Source organism: Lissotriton helveticus, chromosome 4_1, assembly GCF_964261635.1.
Source record: "Lissotriton helveticus chromosome 4_1, aLisHel1.1, whole genome shotgun sequence".
Classification (NCBI taxonomy): domain Eukaryota; kingdom Metazoa; phylum Chordata; class Amphibia; order Caudata; family Salamandridae; genus Lissotriton; species Lissotriton helveticus.
The window spans coordinates 2112923253-2112950358 of record NC_136063.1 but is presented as its reverse complement, the minus strand read 5'-3'; the positions used below and the strand labels follow the sequence as shown (position 1 = coordinate 2112950358).

Genomic DNA, 27106 nt, shown 5'->3' with positions numbered 1-27106 from the left:
GCTAGGTATGGGGCTGCAATATGGGGATGCATTAAATCTGATTCCATCCAAAGAGAAGAAAATAAATTTCTACGTGCCCTCCTTGGCCTTCCACAATCGACAGCGACCTTTTCGGTCCACCTTGAGTTGTGGACAGGCTATATTTCAGATACAATAAAAATGGCCCCAATCTTGTTATGGATTAGAACCTGGTTGAATCCGAACCTTACTCTGAATCATAAGTTTCTGAAGGATTGCATGAAATTAGACAAAATGAAGGAAATCCAGTGGCTGTCCTTTATTAAAATGTCAACAAGGAAACTGGGGCGCCCAGAGATTTTCACCAATCCTCAAGGTCTATGTAAAGCTGATCTTAAATGGGTTAAAACAAATTACATTAAACTCAGAGAGTTAGAGCGGGACTCAGAAGAGTTAAGTAAACCCACAGTTAGGGCCCATTACTTGCTCATTTCATCTCTAGCCATGCAATCGTATCTTTCCATCGTTACGATTCCTTTTCACAGATGGCTATTGACAAAATTCCGCTTCAACCAGATCCATTTGGTATTAAGGGACCCACAGGGATGGAGTAGGCCTGAGGATGCGGCTTCTTGTGAATGCGATGATTTCTCCCCCTAAGATACCATGCATTTTATGTTTTTTTGCCCCCTGTATTATGAAGCCAGAAAAAGGTTCATTTTTCCAGTACTGAAAGAGAAAGCATTCATACAGTCTAAACCTGCATTATTGTTTCTGCAATTAATAGAATCCCCTGTAACCATGTTTGGCGTTGCAAGCTTTCTTGTCGCGTCTATTAGGAGTAGGAGGATCAGACAGGCAGCCCAACAGGAGATGAAAGATTAGTCATTATAAGTCTACTGATAGTGTTTAACTCACTTTTACTATGAAATTGTTTTTTAACTGTTTTTAATGGAATTTTATGTCTTGATACTATTTTAAAAGAAACAAAAATTTGTATAGTATACTTTTATGATTTTTAATAATAGAATAAAGTGGTTTTGACTTGACTTGACTTGGTTAAAAAGTCATTAGAATCTCGCAGATAAGAAGGCAAAGTCATCACATGCTCTTGGAGATAAAAGTCAATGTATCTAGATGTGCATTCAAAGGTGCTATTTATAGCAGATATTATTGGTCTTCCGGGCATTGGATTTAAGCCCTTATGCACCTTAGGGATTAGATAAAAGGTGGGTTGCGTGGGATATTCTTTATGAAGGAATTTAAATTCATCTTTAGAGATAAGTCCTTCTCTTAAGCACCTTGATAACTCAACTTTATACTCTCCATTGATCTTTTTTACAGCCGCACCATTGCTAGATTCATAGCACTGAGTGTCATTTAAATGATTAAAAGCTTCAGTTTTATATGCTGCTTTGTCCCAAAGAACAATGTTCCCCCCCTTGTCCACGTTATTGATGACAACAGAATCATTGTTCTTGAGTTTGCTCATTAGTTGACAGAACTCCTTGTTGTTTCCTTTATATTGATTTTTGGGTATATATATTTGGATATATATATTATATATAACCACTAGTATATGTAGTAGACCTTTGTACTTACTACCATTCCTATGTGATTTTAGAGTTTATAACTTGTACATTTGCAATTTTTTCTGTTTGTATCTCTTCCTTGAGTGACTTTACAACTTGTACATTTGCAATTGTTTTCTGTTTGTATCTCTTATGTAACTCATGTAATCCAAAGCCCTTATGTAAAGCAAATGGTTCTTTTGTAAAGCGCTCTGACACCTTCGGGTAATGTTCGCGCTATAAAAAATCGCATTAAATATATATATTTTTCAAATAGCTCTGGAACAGGCCAGACCTAGTGACTTTGCTGATGCTTGTAAATCTTGTCATAGTTATTCCCGAATTAAACCGGGAACCTGAAAACAATCTTACTCTTATTCCTACCGAACCCCCTACTAAAGATCGCCAAAGTGTTTTTAAAAGTAACAGAAGCCCATCGTTTATGGGGGCTGAACGCCGCACACGCCGAAGGTCCGAGAGCCGACACCCTACTATAGGTTCGGTATGCTATATTCAGAAGCTCTAACTTGATATATGAAGAATCGGCTGTTGCTTTGAGTCTGGGGACTTTTGACGCTGGTAACATATATACGAGCGGCCACCTAGTGGAAAACGGGCTCGGTGCGCCATATATTGGCTACATACAAACTATTTCAAAGCACTTTGGTCGGGGATATTACATTGGGACAGCGTAATCAACTTCTAAAACGAACGGAGGCTGACCCCTTTTGGAACCGGGTTCCTCATATTATCTGCACTGGACCAAGATCTTCCCAGGAGCTACGGGACCTTAACCTTATTCTGATATATGAGAACACACCTACGGCCTACACAGTGCAAAACGTGGATCCTTATGGCAGTCTGAAGGGTACTGCCTTTGAAATCGCGAGCATATTTCCTATTGCCCTGACGAAGTTCCAATAGGCAAAGAGTGGAACGAAACGCGTTGGCTGTGCCTTTGATGCTTTGTACGAAATTTAAATAAAGAAGAATCAATACAAAAAAGAGCGACTTCGGATATTGACTTTTTTTAGAGTGCACCTTCTATTTCTGTTTGAATATTCGTGTAAATTACGCACCCTACGGCAGCGGGTGTTAGAAGTGGTTGCACCACCATTAATTGTGGAACTAATGAATTGCTGTGCATGACCTGGTCTGCTGCTTTGGTCCTTTTGCTTAAGTCTTTTAAAGACCTGTTAAATACTCGGTTGCGGCTGCAATTAGATGCTCGCAAGCCCGGAAGACGTGTCAGCCCGGGCTGACACACACGACGGGGGGGGGGCTGAAGCCCCGTGAGCCCAATGGGTGTTGCGCGCCTGTATGTAGAAGACCTTTGTACTCTCTACCATTCCTATGTGACTCTTAGAGTTTATCCATTTGTATCTCTTCCTTGAGTGACTTTACAACGTGTACATTTGCAAAAAAAATCTGTTTTGATCTCTTCCTTGTGTGACTTTACAACTTGTACATTTGCAAATGTTTCTGTTTGTATCTTTTATGTAACTTTTATGACGCGCTGAGGATACTCGATTCGGGGGGGTCCTATCTTCTAATTCTCCTTGACCTTTCTGCAGCCTTTGACACTGTCAATCACAACACCTTCCTCAACACTCTTCAACAGAGAATGGGCTTGGAGGGCACTGTGCTTAAATGGTTTGCCTCCTTTCTCTCAGATAGATCCCAAATGATCAAAATAGAGAACAGTCTTTCATCTCCTGTGGCGGTAGGTCAAGGTGTTCCTCAAGGCTCTATACTTGCACCCACTTTGTTCAATCTCTATTTAGAACCACTGGGAAATCTCCCAAGTAAATCCGGGATCCACTATCATCTCTATGCAGATGACACTCAAATCTACCTCAAGGTCGCCTCCACTCACGATCTCTCCTTCCTAAGCTCCACTCCATTCAAAACTGGATGTCAACTCATCATCTGATTCTGAATCCCTCCAAAACTGAATTCCTCCTCCTCTCCTCCTCACTCTCTCCTCCCCCGGTTCAATCATGGATGGATCAGATGAATCTACTTAACAATAAACCCATCATTGTCGACAGCGCAAAATCCCTTGGTGTCATACTCAACAAAAAACTAAATCTAATCTCCAACATCAATTCCATTGCTAAGTCTGCTCGATACCAATTGCGCCTTCTTTGGGGAATTCGTCGCTTTTTCCCGGAGCAGGACCTTAAAACCCTGGTGCAATCGCTGGTCCTCTCCAGACTGGACTACTGCAATTCTCTTCTTACTGGCCTCCCCAAATCCCACTTGTCCCCCCTCAGATCTGTTCTCCATTCAGCAGCTCGTTTCATTTATGGGGCCAAAAGAAGCGACCACATCACACCGATGTTATCCACCCTCCGCTGGCTTCCCATCGAGGCTAGAGCTATCTACAAGACTGCCTGTATCACCCACAAAGCCTTGCACTCTTCCTCTCCACGCTACCTGGCGAACAAGCTGAAACTCTCTGGAGGCTCTAGACCTTCACGTAATGCAGAAAATCTACTGCTTGAACCTCCCACTTTCAAGAAGGAAAGATCGATGGCCCAATCCTTTTCAGGCAACGCAGTGAGAATATGGAACTCACTTCCGCCTCAGCTCCGGACCACCACCTCCTCCCAGGCCTTCAAAACAGACCTCAAAGTTCTCCTCCTCCAAAGACACTTCCAAAGTTAATTCATTCCCTCTCTATTATCTGAAGGAAGACCTCCCATCACTGAAAACTCTATTCTCCATGACTATGGAAGTGCCTTCCCAGTGTGTTCGTGTGGTTGGAGTGTATTCCATTTATTGCAGTATTATCCTTGTTTCTGTGTTTGGTTATCTTTTGTAACATGCACACGTCACTTTTCTCTTGTAACACACTGTTTGCTGCCTTTCACATTTTGTTTGCTTTTGATACTTAAACAAGTGCCACCATTGCCTACGTAACGTTTGTTCTTGTGCCTCTGTGTCTAGCATATTTTGCAGTATATTACCTCTAAATGTACTTTGTTTTTCTCTTGTAACCTGCACACTTGTCACTCTTTCCTCATGTATTGCACTGTTTGCTACCTCATGTATTGTTTGCTCACAATTGTCACTTTTACCTCATGTAACTTATCGTCTGCTTTTGTAATTTGCTTTTGTAATTTGTTCATTTGTAATTTTTCTGTTCCTATTGTGAAGCGCTCTGGCGCCTTCGAGTAAAGTCCGTGCTATATAAAAACGCATAAATAAATAAAATAAACTCATGTAATCCTAAGTCCTTATGTATCGCAACTGGTTCTTATGTAAAGCGCTCTGACACCTTCCGGTAATGTTTTATTATTTATTTATTTATTTATTTATGCATTTTTATATAGCGCGGACTTTACCCGAAGGTGTCAGAGGGCTTCACAAAAGGAACAGAAATGAAACATAATGAGAAACATTACAAAAGAACAGATTACAAAAGCATACATTACGTTACATAAGGTAATAGTGACATTTGTGAGCAAACAAAATACATGAGGTAGTCAAAATTGTGAGCAACCAAAAATACATGAGGTAGTAAAGGTAATAGTGACAATTGTGAGCAAACAAAATACATGAGGTAGTAAAAATTGTGAGCAGCCAAAAATACATGAGGTAGTAAAAAGTGCACAGGAGGAAAAAGTGACAAGTGTGCAGTTATAAGAGAAAACAAAGTATCATTTGAGGTATAATACTGCAAAAGGTGCTAGACACTCAGGCACAAGAACAAGCGTTATGTAGGCAAAGGAGGCACTTGTGCCAGTATCAAAGGTAACAAGCATTGGAAATGCAATAGGTCTCGGATTTATTTGAGTTAGAGCTAATGGCATTGTAAATGGCAATGTCTTTTAGCCATGTGTTATGGAGTGTATGCATGTGGTGTGTAGTGGAATTATGTGGGTTGGATTGGAATTGTAGCATGCTGCGCTTTAGATGAATATCTTCAAAAGTAAAGTGCACCATACTGCGATTGCTACAATAGTTAATTGTGGATGTGTTAACAATTGGGAGAGGTGTGGCGCCGCGGCCAGGGCGACTGACGCTGGAATCTGAGGACCACGGTTCGATCCCCGGCTCCGGCGGCAGGTTAGCCCAGCACCATGTGACTCTGGGCAATAGCTCGCCTAATCTTCCCGACGGCCCCCAGCGCCTAGAGACCCTTACGGGTGATTGTGCGCTTTACAAATGTGGACTTTACTTCACTGATGGCTGGTGGTGTGTGTGCCTGTAGAAAATGTGCACTGATTGCTGGTGGTGTGTGTGCCTGGTGGAAGCGTGCACTGCCGGCTGGAAATGTGTGTGCCTGGTGGAAGCGTGCACTGACGGCTGGTGGTGTGTGTGCCTGGTAAAAGCGTGCAATGATAGCTGGTGGTGTGTGTGCCTGGTAAAAGCGTGCAATGATGGCTGGTGGTGTGTGTGCCTGGTGAAAGCGTGCACTGATGGCTGGTGGTGTGTGTGCCTGGTGAAAGCGTGCACTGACGGCCTGTGGTGTGTGTGTCTGGTGAAAGTGTGCACTGATGGCTGGTGGTGTTTGTGTGTTTGTTGAAAGCGTGCACTGATGTCTGGTGGTGTGTGCCTGGTGGAAGCCTGCACTGACGGCTGGTGGTGTTTGTGCCCGGTGAAAGTGTGCACTGACGACTTATGGTGTCTGTGTCTCGTGAAAGTTTGCACTGACGGTGTGGTTGTGTGTGTGTGTGGTTGCGTGTGTGGTGGTGAGTGTGTGGTGGTGAGTGTATGGTGTTGTGTGTGTGGTGTTGTGTGTGTGGTGGTGTGTGTGTGTGTATGGTGTTGTGTGGGTGTGTGGTCTTATGTGTGTGGTGTTATGTGTGTGGTGGACTTACTTTGAGTTTTCGTACCCTGCACACTCACCCACTGCTCACCCTGCACACTCACACTCTGCTCACCCTACACACTCACACAATGTTCACCCTGCACACTCACACACGGCTCACCCTACACACACACACACTGCTCACCCTACACACTCTCACACAGCTCACCCTGCACACTCACACACTGCTCACCCTACACACTCACACACTGCTCTCCCTACACTCTCACACAATGTTCACTCTGCACACTCACACGCTGCTCACCCTGCATGCTCACACACTGCTCACCCTGCACGTTCACACACTGTTCACCCTGCACACTCACACACTGCTCACCCTACACACTCACACACTGCTCACCCTATGTAATCCGAAAAGACCTAGCTCTGCCCTTTGGCCTGTGTTGTAATCATACAGTAGGTTGTGAGTTATTGCGCTTGATTGGTTGGGGCGTCCCCTCCTTGCAGCTCCCCTCACAGTTGGCCGGCTGCCTCCATGAAGCTCCCAAGACACGTGTTCAGCTGTTCTTTGTTTTTGCTCCTGTGTGTCAGTGCACCGTGTAAGCGCACAAGCATACCCTGCTCTCTCTGGAACACTCACACTGCTGAGTCTCTCTCACTCTGCTGTCACTCTTACTCTGCTGTCACTCTCACTCTACTGTCTCTCTCACTCTGCTGTCTCTCTCACTCTGTCTGCTGTCACTCTCACTCTGTCTGCTGTCACTCTCACTCTGCTGGGTCTCTCACTCTGCTGTCTCTCTCACTCTGCTGTCTCTCACTCTGCTGTCACTCTCACTCTGCTGTCATCCTCCCACTCTGCTGTCTCTCCCACTCTCCTGTCACTCTCACTCTGCTGTCACTCTCACTCTGCTGTCACTCTCACTCTGCTGCCACTCTCACTCTGCTGCCACTCTCACTCTGCTATCTCTCACTCTGCTGTCTCTCTCACTCTGCTGTCTCTCTCTGCTGTCACTCTCACTCTGCTGTCTCTCATGCTGTCACTCTCACTCTGCTGTCACTCTCACTCTGCTGTCACTCTGCTGTCACGCTCACTCTGCTGTCTCACTCTGCTGTGTCTCTCACTCTGCTGTCACTCTCACTCTGCTGTCACTCTCACTCTGCTGTCACTCTGCTGTCACGCTCACTCTGCTGTCTCACTCTGCTGTGTCTCTCACTCTGCTGTCACTCTCACTCTGCTGTCACTCTCACTCTGCTGTCTCTCATGCTGTCATTATCCCTCTGCTGTCACTCTCACTCTGCTGCCACTCTCACTCTGCTTTCACTCTCACTCTGCTATCTCTCACTCTGATGTCTCTCTCACTCTGCTGTCTCTCTCACTCTGCTGTCTCTCTCTGCTGTCACTCTCACTCTGCTGTCTCTCATGCTGTCACTCTCACTCTGCTGTCACTCTCACTCTGCTGTCACTCTGCTGTCACGCTCACTCTGCTGTCTCACTCTGCTGTGTCTCTCACTCTGCTGTCACTCACTCTGCTGTCACTCTCACTCTGCTGGCTCTCACTCTGCTGTCTCTCACTCTGCTGTCTCCCACTCTGCTGTCACTCTCACTCTGCTGTCACTATCACTCTGCTGTCACTCTGCTGTCAGTCTCACTTTGCTGTCTCTCTCACTCTGCTGTGTCTCTCACTCTGCTGTGTCTCTCACTCTGCTGCCACTCTCATTCTGCTGTCACTCTCACTCTGCAGTCTCCTCTGCTGTCTCTCACTCTGCTGGCACTCCCACTCTGCTGTCTCTCTCACTCTGCTGTCACTCTCACTCTGCTGTCACTCTCACTCTGCTGTCTCTTACTCTGCTGTCATTCTCACTCTGCTGTCACTCTCACTCTGCTGTCACTCTCACTCTGCTGTCACTCTCACTCTGATGTCACTCTCACTATGCTGTCATTCTCACTCTGCTGTCTCTCATGCTGTCACTCTCACTCTGCTGTCACTCATGCTGTCACTCTCACTCTGCTGTCTCTCTCACTCTGCTGTCACTTTCACTCTGCTGTCACTCTCACTCTGCTGTCACTCTCACTCTGCTGTCACTCTCACTCTGCTGTCACTCTCACTCTGCTGTATCTCACTCTGCTGTCACTCTCACTCTGCTGTCACTCTCACTCTGATGTCACTCTCACTCTGATGTCACTCTCACTCTGATGTCTCTCATGATGTCACTCTCACTCTGCTGTCACTCTCACTCTGCTGTCACTCATGCTGTCACTCTCACTCTGCTGTCTCTCTCACTCTGCTGTCACTCTCACTCTGCTGTCACTCTCACTCTGCTGTCTCTCACACTCTGCTGTCTCTCACACTCTGCTGTCTCTCACACTCTGCTGTCTCTCACTCTGCTGTCTCTCGTGCTGTCACTCTCACTCTGCTGTCACTGGCACAACCCTTACCCACCCACCCCCAACAATGTGAGGGATAAGAAAAGGCGCGTAGAACGGGGATGATCTGGTGGAAAAGGCTCGATGACTTGTGTGCACAGGAGCCAATAAATGTATGGTTTAATTGACCCAGTTCCCAGCGAGGATTCTCCAGACACAGGGGACTGCATAAACATAGTTATACAGTATATCAACCTCACTCCCTAGCTCAAACACATACATCCCCAAGTTCTTAAGTACTAAGTAGTCACTCATAAACTTCGAACGCTCACGAGCATTACACACGCACTGTCATCCGCCATTAAGATCACCTGATCAAATCTCACGCGCCTCTGGGGCGACCCTCCCTCCTCCCAGCCGTGTTAAGTATACCAAGTGTCAGAGTGTCAGCCTTACTCTGAGGCACTGGCATCTGTGTGCCGTGTCCTTATTTTCAGGAAAATATACAAAGGCAGTGATGTTGGGGCCATTGACACCAAGTGTGCAGGAGTGTAAGTGTGCATTGCACAAACCCCCAGCTGATCTGCGCAACTGCAAGACACGGGGTGAGGATACTTTCCGATGGTGACAAAAGTTTACAGAGTGTATACAGGAAAGTAGGCTCCCGAAACACCTGCATCACACATCTCCCCCTACAGCACAAAGTCAGCCACAGGGACACTTTCCTGCAACAACAAACTATATGTGCCTGTAGTCTTGCCCCGCCCCTCGCTGCTGCCATGCCATGCCCATGGGTGCCTGTCGAGTGAGGCTGCACGGGTGCTGTGGCGGGTTTCCGTGCTTTGGATTTCATCTCAGCGCTTTAAAAAAAAAACACCCATGCTTTTTCCTGCTCTCCGCGGTTGCTCCTACGAGTGTGCAGCACCCCTCCCTCCTCCACTGTAACACGAGCCCCCCTCCCCTGCACGTCCCATTAGAGACTGGCAGAGGCAAGGCAGACAACAGGATTCACTTTAGTAACTGCTAGTGAATGCCCCATCATGTCCTCTACAAAGCCACCCTCCGTGCGTGCCCCGCTCACGGTGGCTGTGAGGGGCGGTGCACTCCCTGGCCGCCCGGAACAATCTTCCAGATACTTTACTTGTGTGCCCTGGAGGAGAGGATGGTAGAAAAATTGGTAGGGGGCTGAGAGTGCTTGCCGGGCCTTCAGCGGCAACCAAGTGATCGCGAACTACAAACAAGAACAAGGAAGCTGCGCGCTGAGCGCTGCAGAATTGTGAACGCGCCCGGCCATCTGGATTCACTAATGGAGGCACCCTGACAGCTCCTAATTATAATTTATGTACTTCTTTGCGCGAGCACGAACGAAATATGCCCAAAATGGCGGAACAAAACTACATTTACCCTATCACTTCAAGCCTATTAAAACGAAAACACAAGGAAGACGAATCACTGGCCAGATGACAGAAAACGCTAAGGAATGTGTGGAATTCCTCTCGCCAAGGCCCTAGGAGATACTTCTTTTTTTTCTTCTAACATTAGGATCTCGAAACTCCTCCCCCACTTACAGTGGGGAGGAGTCCGAGCCCTAAAAACATGTGAGAGGTAGCAAACCGTGTGTTACAAGGGCAAAGTGGTGTGTGCATGTTATACAAGGGCACCAAACACAAGTACATGGAAAATACTGCAAAGAGGCAGACACTCCAACCCTAGGAATACCCTGGGAAGGCACTTCCATGGTCGTGGAAATTGTCAGTATTGGGAAGTCTTCCTCCAAATAACAAGAGGACGTGAATTACTTTTGGAGGTGTCTCTGGAGGAGGAGAACTTTGAGGTCCCTTTTGAAGGCCTGGGAGGAGGCGGTGGTCCGGAGCAGAGGCGGAAGGGATCACGCTATGTAAAATCGCATTAAATAAATAAATACATAAATAAATATATAAATAAATAAAATTCCCACTAGCTCTCCCTTCACTGGTGTTGGATGTATCCGTTTCACCCATTTCTGTACCTCCCCTTTCACCTCCCACTTCCCTTCTGATTCAGTGTCCTGTCGCTGTCACCGACTGAGCCTCCTCCTTTTCCCTCCGAGTCCTCCTCCTCCTCCTCTCTGTCCTTGCTCACTCTACCGTCCCCTAGCTTTTACTGTGCCCGCCCCCTCCTGTCAATCCTGCAGTAGTTCGTCTCGAAGCTGGATCCCGGGCGTGACGGTGGGACCTCCGTGATCGCGCACGCATCTCTCGCGCACCCCCCCTCCGGTGTCCCACCTCGCGCACGCACGGCACGCGCTGACGTCACGGCTAGTGGAGCCAGGAATGGGTCGGAAGCGGAGCGTGGGGGGAGAGCGTTCAAAGATGGCGGCGGGTTGCTGCGGGGTGAAGAAGCAGAAGCTGTCCAGTTCACCCCCCTCCAGCGCGGGCGGCCCCGGCGCAGGAGGAACCTCGCACTGCAACGGCGGGGAGCGGCAGTGCCGCGGCGAGCTGGGGCTGGGCGGCCCCGCCGGGGGCGGTGTAACGGCGGCTGGCAACGGCGGCGGACGGGTGGTGAATGGCCTGGGGGGACTGAGCGGCTGCGCCTCCCTGTCCCCTGCCGCCGGCTGCACTTCTCTCTCCCCCGCCAACCACAGCCCTGGAACTCGCAAGATGGTGGTGTCAGCCGAGATGTGCTGCTACTGCTTCGACGTGCTTTACTGTCACCTGTACGGATACCAGCCACCCAGGAGCCCCCGTTTCACCAATGACCCATAGTAAGTGCCGGGATAGGCTGGGGCAAGCTGTCCGCTCCGGGGGCTCCAGAGGTAGCTGTGCATGGTGCACACCTCTCAGCTGTACAATGTCACATGAACACTGTAGATGTATTGTCTTCGTTGCCCTCAATTAACAAACACTTTCACTAATGCTTTCATTGGAGAATATAAGACGTGCTTATCGTGACAGCTTTATATTGTTGACCTCTCATGTATTGCGAAGTTGCTGGGGGAGAGACATTTGATTATAGGGGATTCAGAGGGCTAACTTCCGCTTTACAAGATACGTGTTTACAAAGTTCTTTTATAAATTGCACCCCTACATTGAAAGAAAGGTACGAAGTGTGTTGTGTTGTACACACCTTGCTGTTGGATTCCCATTATGCCTCTTGATCCGAGTAACAAAAGGTATTATGTTGATTACCATGCAAGGCCTATCCCACCATAGCTTTATGTAAACTACTCTAAAGTGAGAGGAATATTAGAGAAATGACCTTGCCGCACATCTTCGCTAGTACAAGTAAACAAAGAGGGTTTTCTTTTGAAAATAGTATGCAACAAACTAAATCAAAAACAAATGACCATGTTTGTTTTCCAAATAAAGTTGCGTGTTCTGTTAGTGGCCAAGCAATACTTGTCAACAATTGTATTTCTTATGCGAAGAGAACCAGAGCCAATAACCGCTTTTTTTTATTATTAACTAGACTGCTGTCCACTCCCTGGGGTGCTATGCTGTGATTTTGAACAGGCGTTTTGTGGTTGGCATGGGAATGTGCACATTTAAAAGGAACTTTTGGTTGCAATGTCCACGTTTTGATTGTTCACTGAGAACAGATACTTAGTGGGGCAAAGCAGGTAGTTGAAAGTCGAATTTTGAAAACGTATGTAGGCACTCCGAAGCGCTACACCTGAAAGTTTAAGTGTATATATTGACATCCGATGACACATTCCTTTGCATTTATTAGAAACTTTGTTTTTTGTATTGGCAGATTTAATGCATCTCAGTGGTTCATAATTTGCACCAGTCTTTATACGCACCCTCCAGGTTTTGGAACCTTTTTATTTGAATAAAGAAAACTAGCATAGGGTGTATTTTATTTGGTCTTATTCGTACGGTAGTGTCCTAATATAGTGGTGCCTGACTTCGAAAGGGGAGTGAGTTTTTTTCTTTTTCCATTGGTTTGTGCCTCTCTAACGTGAACTTTTGGAGTGTGTGTACTCTATAAAATACCTAGCCCATGAAATCCATTCCCCAAGCGCATACATCACATCTTCTGTAGAATTGACAGGTGTACTTTGACTAACAATGATTTTTTTCTTTTCTGGCATATTGTTTATTTATGCTCTAGCATGTTGGCTGTGTGCCATGCCAGTGAGTTTATTAGCGATGTGCACTAATCCTTATTTATTTTTTCTACCAGTGTTGACTTGGGCGAGCTGTAGTACGTCCTCAGAGGTAGAATATAGGCCGCCCCTTCCGAGTGTGGCCTCTGTGCACATTTGACATTTCTAGAAGACTTCTATTTGTACTTTATCTCCTTATTTATCAAGCACAACATAGGTTTGCCCTTATATTTTGCTTGGGGTTTGCAAATCATTAACGTGATTGTTTGAATCGAATGCCTTCGGCTAGGCGTTTGTTTTTATACAGACGGCCGGTTTATTTAATGTTTAACATAGCTTCGTTTACACTATTAACTGCCTGTTTTGGTGTATGGTAGGTGTCCCCTCATTTGTTAGTTGTTTTTTCTGTAGTACTCATTAGAAATGAGCAGGTTGTACCCCGCGATTTCACCCCTTTGTCAACTCCATTTTTTTCTGTTTTGACACTTCTGAATACTGTGATCATGAGGCAGGGGCTTCATTCATGTCGGGTGCATTTTATAGATCCCTCTTTGGGAAGAGGTCTATGTCTGACATGAACCAGCTGGTTACTTCTTGTTGCCTACCAACTGTTTTCTAAATGCGCCGGGCATTTGTTTGTTTACCCTGTGTGTTCTAAGTGGAGCAGCCCTTCTTTGTCTCGGAGAACCTGTCTTCATAGGCATGATGCGCCATCACTCCCTGGAGGATACCCGTGTGGAGGAGGGACCTTGCATCGTGTGTTGGAATCTTGACGGGCACCGGTCTAGTTCAAGGACTTGTCCCCCGCGTGCGGGCCCCATTAACACTCGCATAGGCCCAGCCACCGTTATCGCTTCAGTGAGGCCAATTGCTTTCATTGCTCGTTGGGGGATTGTGGTGCCTCTGACAGGCCGTTTCACTTGTAAATCGATGGAGCTGTGGAGTTCCCTGTCGCGTTAGTGTCTGTCAACAGCGAGATGGGTGGAGGGAGTCTATTGTCTGACTTTTTCCAGGAACCGCTTGGCAGCGAGTGGCTCTGGTGGGCTGTGGGGGCAGCGAGCCCATGGATATGACTGGTGATTTGATTGAGGGAGCAGAACCAAATACTCGGTGTTCATCGTAAGGAACACGTTTCATGTTGGTAGCTGCCCCTAAATGTTCATTTAACAAATGAGCAATAGAGTGCAAAGGTTTAGTCCACCGAAAGGGGTAGCTTAGGGCTACTGTTGGTGTCAGTAAATGTAATGGATGTGTTACATTACTGTGAAGATTCACAGGTGGCAGCTTTCTACTACATTGGCTTAAATCGGACCTCCTTCTTTGAAATGTCCTCCCCTCTTTTCAGTAAATAGTTTTCTGTTGAGAGGAAACACATTTTTAAAGTGGGCCGTGTTTATGGAGATCACACAGAAAAGCCTGAGAAATAGTGTTCGTTTTCAATCTGTGAAGTTTTTGTGGTTCTCTCAATACTTTTGTAGGCACTTTACACTACAGCTTTGTGCTTATAAAGTGCAGAGCCGATAGTGTGAAGGGGGGCACATTTTTTAACGGACTTCTCGTGTAACAAACCTCTTAAGAGGAACTACTTGTCTGCTGACACTCGCACAACATGAATCCAATTGCTTCACTTCATGCGATAGACTATGTTATGCAGATTTGTAGATCGTACTATTACCCTGGATGGTATTCTGGAGCTGAGCAGGTGTGAGTCTATCTAAACCTAGGGCTTAGTGAGACTACTCAAAGCCATGTCTTAAGCTTCTTGTGGAAAACAGAAATGAAAAGGGGGCTCTTTTATGCAGTGACACGTTGTTCCACACTTTAGGAACGCTGTAGGAGAATGCTAGACTGGCAGGTCTGGTTTTCTGTGTGCGTGGGATGTGTTAAAGTAGAAGTCAAAGTGAGCGGAAGTGTCTGGAATGTTTTGTGAAAGCAGATTCAATTGAGGTATTTTGGGTTGAATCCATCACTTTTCTTTAGCTTACTTCGCCACCCGAGTTCAGACCCAGCCATACGCAAATCAGTCTTGACCCTGTGCCTCATAGGAACAGTCCAATCCAAACTGCCAAGCCGAGTCTTCCCTGGACCGGAAACAAGCATCCTGGGACCGGTTTCGGGGTAACACCCCATATCAGCTAGACTAGCTTGAATGCAGTGGCAAAGTGAGCAAGCTACCCACATCTTGTCATACCCTGCCAAATTAGGGCAAAGAAAGCAATCTCAAAGAGATGATAAACACAAATGTTTCAGCGCTCCGTCCAGGGAAGACCTGGCTTGGCAGTTCGGACTGGACTGTTCCCATGAGGCGCAGGGTCAAGACTGATTTGCATGTAGCTGGGCCTGAGCTGGAGTATTCGAAGTGAGCTAAAGAACGATGATGAATTCAACCCAGATCTGTGACTGGGGGTGAGTGTCTGAAAAGTTTCAGTGCTCTGTCCATCATCTCCTTGTGTTTGCTTTGTTTGCCTTAAACAACCTCAATGGAGACTCCAAAGTTGCATACACACAAACTGTCTGCTCAGGAGTAACAGATTCCTAAATGATAACTACAGTGAGGCAAGGCAAGATCCAAGAACACAACCTAGTCTTTTCTTTTGGAAGAAACCCTTGTTAAGCACAAGTGATGTATGTGTTCCTGCACAAGTCCATGATCTGACTCTTATTTTAAATGCTTTTTTATACTATTCTGCATTGGGTCAAGTTTGATTTCACTTCTGCTGCATCCCACAGTAGAATCTTTTTAAAGAACAAAGGCCACATGCACAACCTGACTTAAATACTTAAGATTGAATAACTATTAATCCCTGCACCATTTTAACAACAACAAAAGTTAGTGCGTTTGCTCAGCAACTTCACTGTGTAATTATCTGTCATCAAACTAACCAATCCCAACAGTAATGGACCAGGCCACTCAGCATGCAGCTTTGTAGAACAGTTCAAAACACCAATGTCAGGCATTTTTCCGTTAAGCAGAAGTCAATTTCAGCAGGAATTCACTAACCAATAGCCTGGAAGCATTCATTGCACACCTTCTTTTAAAAAATCAATTAATGTTTACAATTTTATCTTGATCATATAAGGCAGGCATGTATAAGAGTGCTGTAGGTTAGGCATCAGCAATAAGAGTCTTAAATGAAAAATACATGTGGCGTAAACCTTTATACCACGCAAGCGCTCTTCAAGAAAAATTCTACCACAACTAAGTCCATGAGACAGGCTGGGGAGATGTAGGACCAGATATACAGTGTATCCTGTTTTCGTGTTAGGTAGCGGATTTTATATATCACAGTTAACCATGAAATATAAAGGGAAAAAGCACAGGTAAATCTCTTGTAGGTTAAAAGTTAAGTACAGTTGGGTTTAAAAGTTGTTCATGTGGGCTGGGTAGGTCTTGCTGAGTAGCCAGAAGGCACCGGCATGAGCAGGGCCGCTGGAATTATGCGATTGCTGTGGCATTTTTCGCATAATTGTAGATTTGCTACATTTGCCACGTAATTAAGTCTGCCGCACAATATGCTAATTTTAACAAAAATAATTTTACCTCAAGTTACTAAAAATCCATCGACCTGTTGCATTGCAGTAAAAGGCTCTTTGCAAAGGTTGACTTGAAAAATTTCAATTGCTTATTGCTGTATTTGGGTGTTGAACGGATACAAGTGAGGTACAACCAACACCCAGACAATTTTAACATGTTTAAATATGAAAAAAAGAAGTAATACAAAAGATGCTACGCTATGCCACATCATTTGCCTTTTCTTGCTTCATAATTTACTCAACTCTGCCACATAATTTGGCATTTTCCTGCATAGTTCCAGTGGCCTTGGACATGAGTTACATTACCATCAGATCTACTTTGGAGATCACAGTTCCCTGTGGAGGTAGGAATACACAGGTGGTGAGTTTTCAAAAGCCAACAACTTGTGTCTGTATGTGCATTCTAGCCGTTAAAGCATCAGTGTTCGTGGAAGGACCAGTTACGATATTGAATTAAACCACTTAGGGAATGCTTCCACTGGCTGCACAGATTTATATAAACACTTGATTATTTCTTGGCACTGCAGTACTCTACCCATGTAGAAGCGATTCCATAACCAAGAGTGCGTGATGCAAACATAAACTACACCAAGTGTAGCCTGCTTAATCTAACATAGGTAAAGTAGAAACGTGAGTAAGGCCAAAGCTTCCTGCTTCCAATCTTAAGTAGAGGAATGATTAATAATAATGTTAGTTGGACATCTGGCTAACCTGCAACAGAGAAATGGCTGCTTGACAGGTTTTTTCCCCACACAATTCACCATGAAGTTTTCAGGAACACCTTTGAGTAATGGTGCTTTGTTTCTGTGCTAGTATGTGTCTTTGTGTCCCCTTCAACTTTGGGTCGGCAGCCCCCAATCTGCTCTTCTGCCTGTAGTGTCATGGTTCATTCTAAATCGGCCATGCTGTTTATTGTTTGCATAGAGCAACTTGGAGTTGTAGCATAGACCTTACCGGCACCAGTATTCCGAAGGCAGCTATCCCCTTGTCATCTGTTGTAAACACAATGCACCAAATAGAAGACTGAACACTGCAGCGTATTAATGTCCATACATTCTCTCACATTATACTTATAATTTGTAAAACTGTCACTGACTGCTAGCAAGTCAGTGGTGGTTGTTGTACTCTGCACAAAACTGCCTATGCCTGGAATCCGCAAACCTCAAATCTTTTTCGAAAGGTGCATGTATGATTAAATTTGACACCACCTCTCTCCTCTAATTATATTCCTCCCTAACTCTTGGGATCTTCAGAATGTACCTCAACCATTTGCCTGGTCAAGTTCTTCCCTCACCTCCGTGGGTGTCTGCCTTACCTCTAAACTAGTTGTGCTTTATAATGCTGTCATTGGAAAATTGTTGATCCTGGACTCCAAAGCCTGTCTTTTGCTTTATTATGTACATTGGTTTATTTTGATAGTTTTTTGAATGCTCATCTGTCTGATTAAACACTGCATTAAATGTTCAGTATTTCGATGGGCCGGGTGACTAAGAGCTGCCTTATAGATGTGGAGTAATGAGTTACAACGGGGTGAACCCTAAGAACTCTCTGACCTGGGTCAGTCAATCAGGTACATATGGAAGTGGTCGGAGTCTATTGCTTTCCTAAGTCACAAATATCACAGAAATCACACTTCTAGAAGCAGTAATTAGAATCATATATGGTCCATGAATGTCACTAAAAACATAGGCAGTCCATAAATCCAGTGCATATTTTATTTTAACACATCTTAAAAGGAATACTCAGTATCAATTAATCAATTGAGTGTCAGATTTGGACAATCTGAATTGAAAACATCGCAATTACTTCATTGGGAACGAAATTCAATTAGAAGAGGACACATTAAAACGGAACAGATACATTTCGATATATCAACGCGCTCACGGTGCACAGAAATGGAATTAGTTAGAAGGGATGGGTGTGTTGGGATAGAAGTGGGGACCGGGTAAAGGTGTTGTGACTTTGTTACAATCACAGTGAGGATCAGATGCAGCCTTTACAGTCTGTTTATAGATCAAAAGTTCCAAAGGACTCTTAAGCACAGGATCTGTAGTAATCCCTTGTTTACTCCTATGCCTAGAGGAATACAGTGGGCTGGTTGTCAACGTTTCGACCCCCGGATAGAAGGGTAGTTCATAACCTCAAGCTGGGGTCTTCATCAGGACACGGAAAATAGAAACTGGAGCGCTTTACGTGGTGCCAGATGAATGGCCGTGGGATTGGGACCTTTCACCGGCAGCCGTAGGAAGGAGATGATTTATGCGCGTCCTGATGAAGATTAGAAACCATCTGATTTTTCCACGCACCGGCACTTTCAGCTGGCCACAGACCTCATCAATACCCATTTGGAAAGCTACAACTTCCCAGCAAAATTCTATACCATAGGAACCCAGGAAGGTCCCAATCCCACGGCCATTCATCTGGCCCCACGTAAAGCGCCCCAGTTTCTATTTTCCGTGTCCTGATGAAGACCCCAGCTTGAGGTTATGAACTACCCTTCTATCCGGGGGTCGAAACGTTGACAACCAGCCCACTGTATTCCTCTAAGCATAGGAGTAAACAAGGGATTACTACAGATCCTGTGCTTAAGAGTCCTTTGGAACTTTTGATCTATAAACAGACTGTAAAGGCTGCATCTGATCCTCACTGTGATTGTAACAAAGTCACAACACCTTTACCCGGTCCCCACTTCTATCCCAACACACCCATCCCTTCTAACTACTTCCATTTCTGTGCACCGTGAGCGCGTTGATATATCGAAATGTATCTGTTCCGTTTTAATGTGTCCTCTTCTAATTGAATTTCGTTCCCAATGAAGTAATTGCGATGTTTTCAATTCAGATTGTCCAAATCTGACACTCAATTGATTAATTGATACTGAGTATTCCTTTTAAGATGTGTTAAAATAAAATATGCACTGGATTTATGGACTGCCTATGTTTTAAGTGACATTCATGGACCATATATGATTCTAATTACTGCTTCTAGAAGTGTGATTTCTGTGATATTTGTGACTTAGGAAAGCAATAGACTCCGACCACTTCCATATGTACCTTATAGATGTGGAAGCAACTGTGTTGTCTTTATTTTGCCTGTCCCTAATATTTCAAGCTATTTGTTTTAGACACAATGCGTCCATTCTTCTAAGTAATGCGGTAGCCAAGTGCTACTTTATCGGCTGCATGTGCCACGTATTTAAAATGTATGGTGATGAGTAATCTTCAAACGGAGCTGACTTGATAGAGAAAAGCATAAATGCAGTAAAGTGTAGTGCCAAGGCAATACAACAAACATAATGCATATATGCCTATTTTGTTGAATTATAGGCCAAATTCATAATGTGACCTTTGACTCTAGCCTGATTCCAAAGATACCGTGTGTCCATTTTTTTGTTTTGCCTACTAAAGAATCCTCCCATCCGATAAAAAATATTCCAGCCTGGGTTACAAACAGGGCTGACTCATCCCCCCATGGTTTTTTGGTCTGTACTATTAAACAATGTCGGAACACTTGGCATGTTTATGAAAACTATTTGTAATATATGAATACACAATGATGAGACACATTTCAAGGGTGTAGGAGCAGGTGTCTAAGGGTGGGGAGCTAACAGTCCTTGAACTTATATACTCCGAAGTGGTTTTTGAGTTAGATGATGGTATTGACAGAGTAGTACATGGTGATAATGGCTATGTGATGAGTGGAATGCTTGTGTGATACGGTGCTTTTGCTAGCTTTCTGAAATGCAAATGGTTTTTGTGTTCTCAATATTTGTCTGAGGAGGTTGGAGGCCGTCACTCCTATTGACAATCTGCTCGATCAGGGAAAACTTGCTCGAGAATCGCCTGCCAAGTTGCTATGTTGGTCCTGGTAGCTAAATTTTCGCTCTGAGCAGGTAATATTTGAACCAATATGTGGGAAGGGTATGCCCAGCCAGGGTCCCACGTTCACTACGCCACTGAAGTCAAGCTATCCTGGCTGATGACGGCTGATAGCCAGAAACCGGTCCTAGGATGCTTGATTGCAGGGAAGACATGGCTTGGCAGTTCGGGCTGGACTGTTCCCATGCGGCACAGGGTAAAGACTGATTTGCATATGGCCATGTCTGAACTGGGGTGACGTGGTGAGCAAAATAATGATGGATTAAACCCAGATCTGTGACTATGGTTGAATGTTTTGCCAATATGCAACATTCCGTCCATCTTCTGTGTTTTAATATTTGAACCATGCCTTAGGTTCAATAATAATGTTTTGGGTGAAGTTATGATTCGTTTATTCTAGTCACTGATGAGTTACAGTAATACAAAGGACAGATTGAAAAGAGATTCTGAAGGATTGCTAACTGTCAGTGGTAGTGATTTTGATCTTCTGAGGAGGCAGCTTTCGTACGAGAGAACGTTTTTTGTATCCTTGACATCCTCGTATATACAGATCACATTGTATTCATTCCTACATGGGAGCTACTTTGCTCAGTTTAACTTTGCAGCTTTCTGTAAGGCACACACCTCCCCAGTGACTGGTTTTCTGCTTTTTATCTAATAACCCATTGGATGGACATACATAGACTTGCTCATCTTTAATCTGAAAAGAAACATTGCTCAGTTTGATCCTTTGTTCCGTGTCTTACCTTTAAAATGATAGTTGTATTTGAGCAGTAAACATGCTCTGATAAAACAGACTGTCACTGCAGGTATATCAAGCTATCTTCATTTAACTTTTTTGTGGTTTTGTGTAGTGCAACATGATCCAAGGGTGTTGGAGCGCTTTACCAATCAAAAGGCCGTTGACATGAAGAATGAACAGTTGCATAAAGCACAAATGGAAGTAGGTTAAAAAAAATTACAAGTAGTTATGATATTAACAAAAATGTCAGTGCAAAGTGAGGATATTTATTTTAGTATAATGTTAGGGGGATAAAGGGAATCTAGAATGAAATATATATACCACATTCCTACAAAAGGACGGTACCATATAAGTCACACAGATGTGACAAAATATGCCAGATTGAATTAACAGTAGGGCTTTTTCAGATGGAACACCTTGAGTGGTGTGCCTCCTTGATTTTCATTTAAATATGAAACGTTCCTGGAGGAACAATAAGCTCAGTCTATGATTTCTTTCAATAGTTCTTGGGTGTACTATCATTCCAGTACCATCCATCAAACCCAACATTGAGAAAAATAAGTGGAGTCTACAAACGAGCCATTGAGAATCAATTATCATACATTTGTTTCCACAAATACAAATTAAAAAAATGTCATGTTCCTCAAATTATAATAATTGATATTCTTATTTAACAACACTTTACGTAAATGATTTACAACTCCAGCACACCAGAAGCATATATATGGTTACTTTTTTTATGAAAAGTATGTCCTTTCTGTGTACCGAAGTGATTACAGTTGAGCAGGCACTTTTACTTAATTTAAAACGGCAGAATACAAGTTACCCTTTTGGTCTCTGTGTCAAATGTTTGAGACCCTCTTCAGGGTAGTCTAGCATCTTTCATAAATTTAGTCCCATTTCTGAACCCCCAAAAACGAATGGGCTGTTATTAGTGGGACTTCTCTACATTAAAGTGGTCACACAGTAAGTCTGTTCTCTTTTTGTTTATTCTTATTTTTTACTGTGGCATAACTAATTATGATGCAATTGAAGCATGCCACTGTAATTTAATACTGTATTCACTGTGCCATATCCAAGCAAGAGTCTCAAACATCAGTGAAGGTCAATGCATGAACCTGCCTATTTGATACTGATAATTGATCATAGACTCTGCGTATTTATGTAGGAAAAATGCGATCTTTTGGACACTGACCAAATGAGCTGTCCATATGGTCTGCCCGATTTGCAAATTACCTTGTAGTTTGATTCAAGATCTTTGCCCTGTTAGTGATTTTATTTTTTAAAATCCTTTTAGATTTTGAGATCTCTTTTGCAGCAGTTGTTTAGTTTTTGGATCTGCTTCTTAATGGATAGAACTCAAGCTGTCATCCAGCCCACTTACTCCTCGGAACCCTGCAAACTCGCATGACTGTGCCGTAAGTTTTTTCGCTCAGCCCCACCCTCTTCAATGCTTAACCCCTTCGGGGCTGATGACGAGCTCAGCTCGTCATGAGCGTAACCTGACGTGCGCTGATGACGAGCTGAGCTCGTCATGTAACGCGGTAATTTGAAAAACGCAACGCGCAGCGGGAAAACCGCTAGCGCGCATGCGGTTAATTGCTTTTCTGGCCAACATCATCTGTTCACGTGACATCAACATCCTCTCCTGCGCAGCTCATATTCTCTCTGTCGGGCAAGACCCACAACACAAGAAACAAGTTCACCACCTCCTTGAGTAAATTTGCTAACTGGATGAAAGTCAACTGTCCTGAAGCTCAACACTGGAAAGACAAAAGATCTTGTGACTGACCTTTGTCAAGAGCACTTCACTGTGGTGCTCAAACTGGTAGCCGGCCAACCCTGGATCCTGGAACCTCAGGATAATTGACAACAAACTGGACATGATCACACAAGTCAATGCAGTTGCTGCATCCTGCTTCCACTCTCCAAAGATGCTGAAGATGATCTTCAAATGGCTCCCAAGCTGCACTTGAAAACTCACTCATGCCATAGTCACGAGCAGGTTGAACTGTGAGGGCGCCCTCTACACTGGCATCATCAAGCAACTCACTAGAAGACTACAAATCCTCTAAAACTCTGCAGCCAATCTTGTCCTCCTCCTACCACACAGAACGGAAATCACACCACACCTCCGAGAACTATACTGGCTCCTGATATACAAATGCCCTCAATTCCAACTCCTCGCACAGAATTTCAAGGCACTACAAAACTCGGGCACCACCTACTTGAATAGTACTCTTCTTCCAAAAATCACACACACCTGCTCCACATGACTACTACACAACTTGTGCATACACAATCAGGAGTATGAGCATTCTCTTGCGACGTTCCTGAAGCGTGTAACAACCTCCCGTTCCACATCAGTCTCCTTCTCTTCAATTTTTTTTTTTTTGCAGAGTTGTATATAGCGCGAACTAGACCCAAACCGAATCAGGTATCAGAGCGCTTTACATAGCACCAGTTACGTTACATGAGGACACACTCATTTTAGGCACGGGGAGATTAAGTGATTTGCCCAGAATCACAGGAGTTTTTGGCGTCGTTACCGAGACTCGAACCCAGGTCCGAGGTCGAGCACCTTAGCCGTTAGGCTAACTCCTCTCCAATTCCTAAAGAAGCTTATGATCTAGCATTTCAATTAGCCAACCTACTACAGGCTGCTCAGCACCAGGATACACTCACTGTGATAGTGTGCTTTACAAAGACACATGACATAGTTTGGATTTTATTATCAGTATTTACCTACTAATATTGACGGTTTTCATTTATTGCAATTCTTAAAAGTAGGTATGTTAGTTATGTGTAGAGATGTGACATCAGTGTGACTAGTATTTGTTCCATTTTCATTTTTTTCCTAATAGTTTTTTGATAATTTGTAATCATTTTCCACATAGATCTTTTTATGATATTTTTTTCTTTTTGGATGCAGTCCTCTGAAAGGTTGAGCCGATTGATCATTATGATGTGAATAGCATTACTTACTAGTTAGAGCACAAATATATCAATTATGTGTCCGTTGTAAATAAAAGCTTTCTGAAATATAGAACACAACTAATTTCTATGGAATGACTGCTTTCAACCGTTATATGTATGTATTTAGTTGTTTAATATGGTGGATTTGTCCTTTGTATTCATTTTTGTGTAATTTATAATTAATAAATAGTTGCCTAAAGTGTATTACGAATATGAATTGATGATTTTAATGTGCTCTGCTAATACACAGCAGTATCAGTTGTTATAGAACGAATATGTTCTTGCATTGTTTGGCTAAAACATTTTTTGCCCTGTCATTTGAAGTTTATGAACCCGGAGACCTATCTAGCTACCACTTTCAGGGGAGCAAGATGTACTTTTGCTTTTCTATGCAGCAGGTTGTTGCAATAGTCTAATATCAGTAGGGGAATGCGTATGCGACTTGTTTGAATTCATCATTGGGTAATAAAGGGTTAAAACCATGTAAAAGTCTGATTTGGAATTGTGCTTTTTTTTCGTTAAGGGAGATTATATGGTTTTGGTTGTTCTGATGTTGTCCAGGATGAATCTCTGCGATTCGGAACATTCAGTGAGTGTTGGGAGACAATCTAGGACGTTGAAAGCCAAAGGTGATAAGGAGTCTTCCTAACACCCTTTTTCGACCTGGGCGTCAGCCGAATTATTTTTGAATATATGCTAACATTTAGTCTAATACTTCCAGCGGCTTTCAGGCAGCCCCTCTTCATTCATTAGTCTCTTATTGTCACTCATGTTTTTCTTCTGCCCACTACAGCATAGATACAGCATGGGGCATTACTGGCTTCACTCTGAGTGGCGTTCTGATTTTTAACAAGGAGCATACCCACCAGCAAAGGGGCAGCTTTGAGCAGATTTTCCCAACAATAGTTCTGGCAAAAGAAAATGAGCATTGACGAAACCAAAAGATTGACAGTCCATACCAGACCGGTTGGCTTTACCAATGCTTGTTTTCAATGATGCAGTGTTTTGTCTTCTATTTGGAGCTTTGCAATTTTTGTGCTACGCCCAACCTGATTGGTTGTCATCAGACAACTGCTTTCAACTAAATTGTTTGAGCTGCAGCAACACAGCTTTACAGAATTCTGGCAAGGAAGGTTATATTTGAGATTGGTCTATAGTTAATCATATTTTCTGGCTGGGATCTTTTTTTTTTTTTACTGCAAAAGAAACTTTTCTGGTTAAAGTGCAGTCTGGCACATTACCTTGATCTATAGAGACGTTGCTGCATTATCAGGATAAGATGGGCTAGTTTTTTTTGATAGCCTGGTATTGCATCAGTGATGTCTGTGTGACTTATAAATGAGTCCTGGGCGGTTAACTCCGCTCCGTTTGCATAGTTTTCTGCACTCCTTGGAGTGCTGAATACTTTGCTCTGCGTAGTGCAGCTGATTTTGTTTTTTTTTCCCACTCGTGCTCGTGGACGGTAAGTTTGTGAACTACCGCTCGAGTAGAATTTTTACCTGAGCAGCATGTAGGCCAATGCAAACAGCAGTTCGCACAGCATGCCGCTACTTGCGGAACCCCGCATAGTTTTTTTTGTCACTTCGCAGAGTTCCGAGTAGTAAAACTCCACGAACTACGCCCAGGCCTGCTTATAAATTATGTTTGTGATTTCTGTGATCTCAGACCAAGTAGGATTGGTTTTCTCTATGGGATTTTAATTTGCTTGGGTTGCGAAAGGCTGAAAAGGAGAGCTCATTCTTGCTTATTTGTATCTGTGACAGTACTAAGCATTAGTCTTTTTAATACTTATCCAATATTTAACAGGAGTTTATTAGAGCAGCTATTTGAAGCACTTTCTGCTGGTCAAGCCCATTTTCTAATCTGGGTCCCTGGAATTATACGATTCTGCTGTCTTTGGCATAATTATGGTTTTGCCGCACTTATCGTTTGTTGCATAACCTGTACATTTTAACAACGTTTTTTTCTAGCTCAAAGGGATCAAAAGTTACCCAAAAATGATTACATATGTTCGCATACTGTGGAAGAGTTAACTGGCCCTCTTAGTTGCTTTTCTATTTTTAATTGTTATGCAAATGAGGTGAAATCTTTGCCCAGACAGTATTGCCATGTGTGAAAACGTCAAAATAAGGAATTCCTTTGAAAAGTGTTACGTATTTAGAGCCTTTTCTTACGTCATAATTCATTCAACCTTGCTGCAAAATGTGGTACTCCACAGCCGTAGTATTTCTGTTGCCCTGCATATAATGAACACATATTGCATTGAAATTGATAACTAAAAATAATTGCATCTGTGCTGGCTAAATGGGGCGATGTAGCTTCTATCTAGAACATATGGCTTCAAAAGTATAATTTTAGGCACACAAGCACAACCGGATGATTCTGGTCTCTAAAATGTTTTTTTTCTAAATTGAGCAATAACTATTATCAGCTTTTGTGTAAACCTTGAAGTCTTGGAAACCATCTTTCCCCGAGTCCCAGTGTTGTGGGAAATAGTTTGGTCACAAGTAAATGTGGTAAACAGTGACTTAGAGGTTAAGTTCAGTTCCTTGGAATTTGTGGCATTCTTGCGCTCTCTCTCTGAAAAAAGATATTTAAAAAACCACACCGTGGTACAAGATGTCACCTGCTTCCATGTCTGCTCTTCTGGTGCTGTGCCATCTACTCAGCCTATGGTGTTGACTCCACATCATCTCGTGGTTCATTAAGTAAATAAACCACCTAATTCGAGGCCTACCTGTTCTTCTTTTCCTGTCTGAAGTTTCTCAGCCTAGCCCTAGTCCAGTACGCTCAAGAGACTATTACACATGTTTATCAAAGCTAGTGGACTGTTCATCTGCAGTATTTGAATAAAACATTTTATTTTGTTATGTACACTTAGTGTCCCGATTTGTTACCTTTTCTGTGCTTGCCTCTTGTTGAAGGATTTAACTTGTTCTCTCGTTGGTTGTCCCCTGGATTGTGTTTCTTTTGGATAAAGGTGCTGTATTAGCAGTGTTCGGCAACATAAAATGCTATAATGCATTATTGCAGGTGAGACCTAGAGAGTTAAGAAAACCTTCCACGACTGAGGACTATTTTGGAATCGCGCTAGGTTGTTGGATTAATTTTGTGAATTTTAATTGTTTAAACTTTCTCCAGGAAGTGAGGTGTAAATCATTGATTGCTAAGGGAGTGGAAAACATGTAAAGGGGTCAATTGTTAAATTGAGCCAA

The 27106-nt window shown here is 43.7% G+C and overlaps 1 protein-coding gene across 1 annotated transcript in view; it reads left to right on the top strand.

The window, feature by feature from the left end:
- The first annotated feature begins 10815 nt into the window (after positions 1-10815).
- The window catches only part of AMMECR1 (AMMECR nuclear protein 1), a 601030-nt gene continuing 584739 nt past the window's right edge, over positions 10816-27106 (top strand). Inside the window, exon 1 of the mRNA XM_078688798.1 lies at positions 10816-11417. Coding sequence (XP_078544924.1) covers positions 10987-11417 — 431 coding nt within the window. The 5' untranslated portion in view covers positions 10816-10986. The remainder of the gene's footprint in view (positions 11418-27106) is intronic.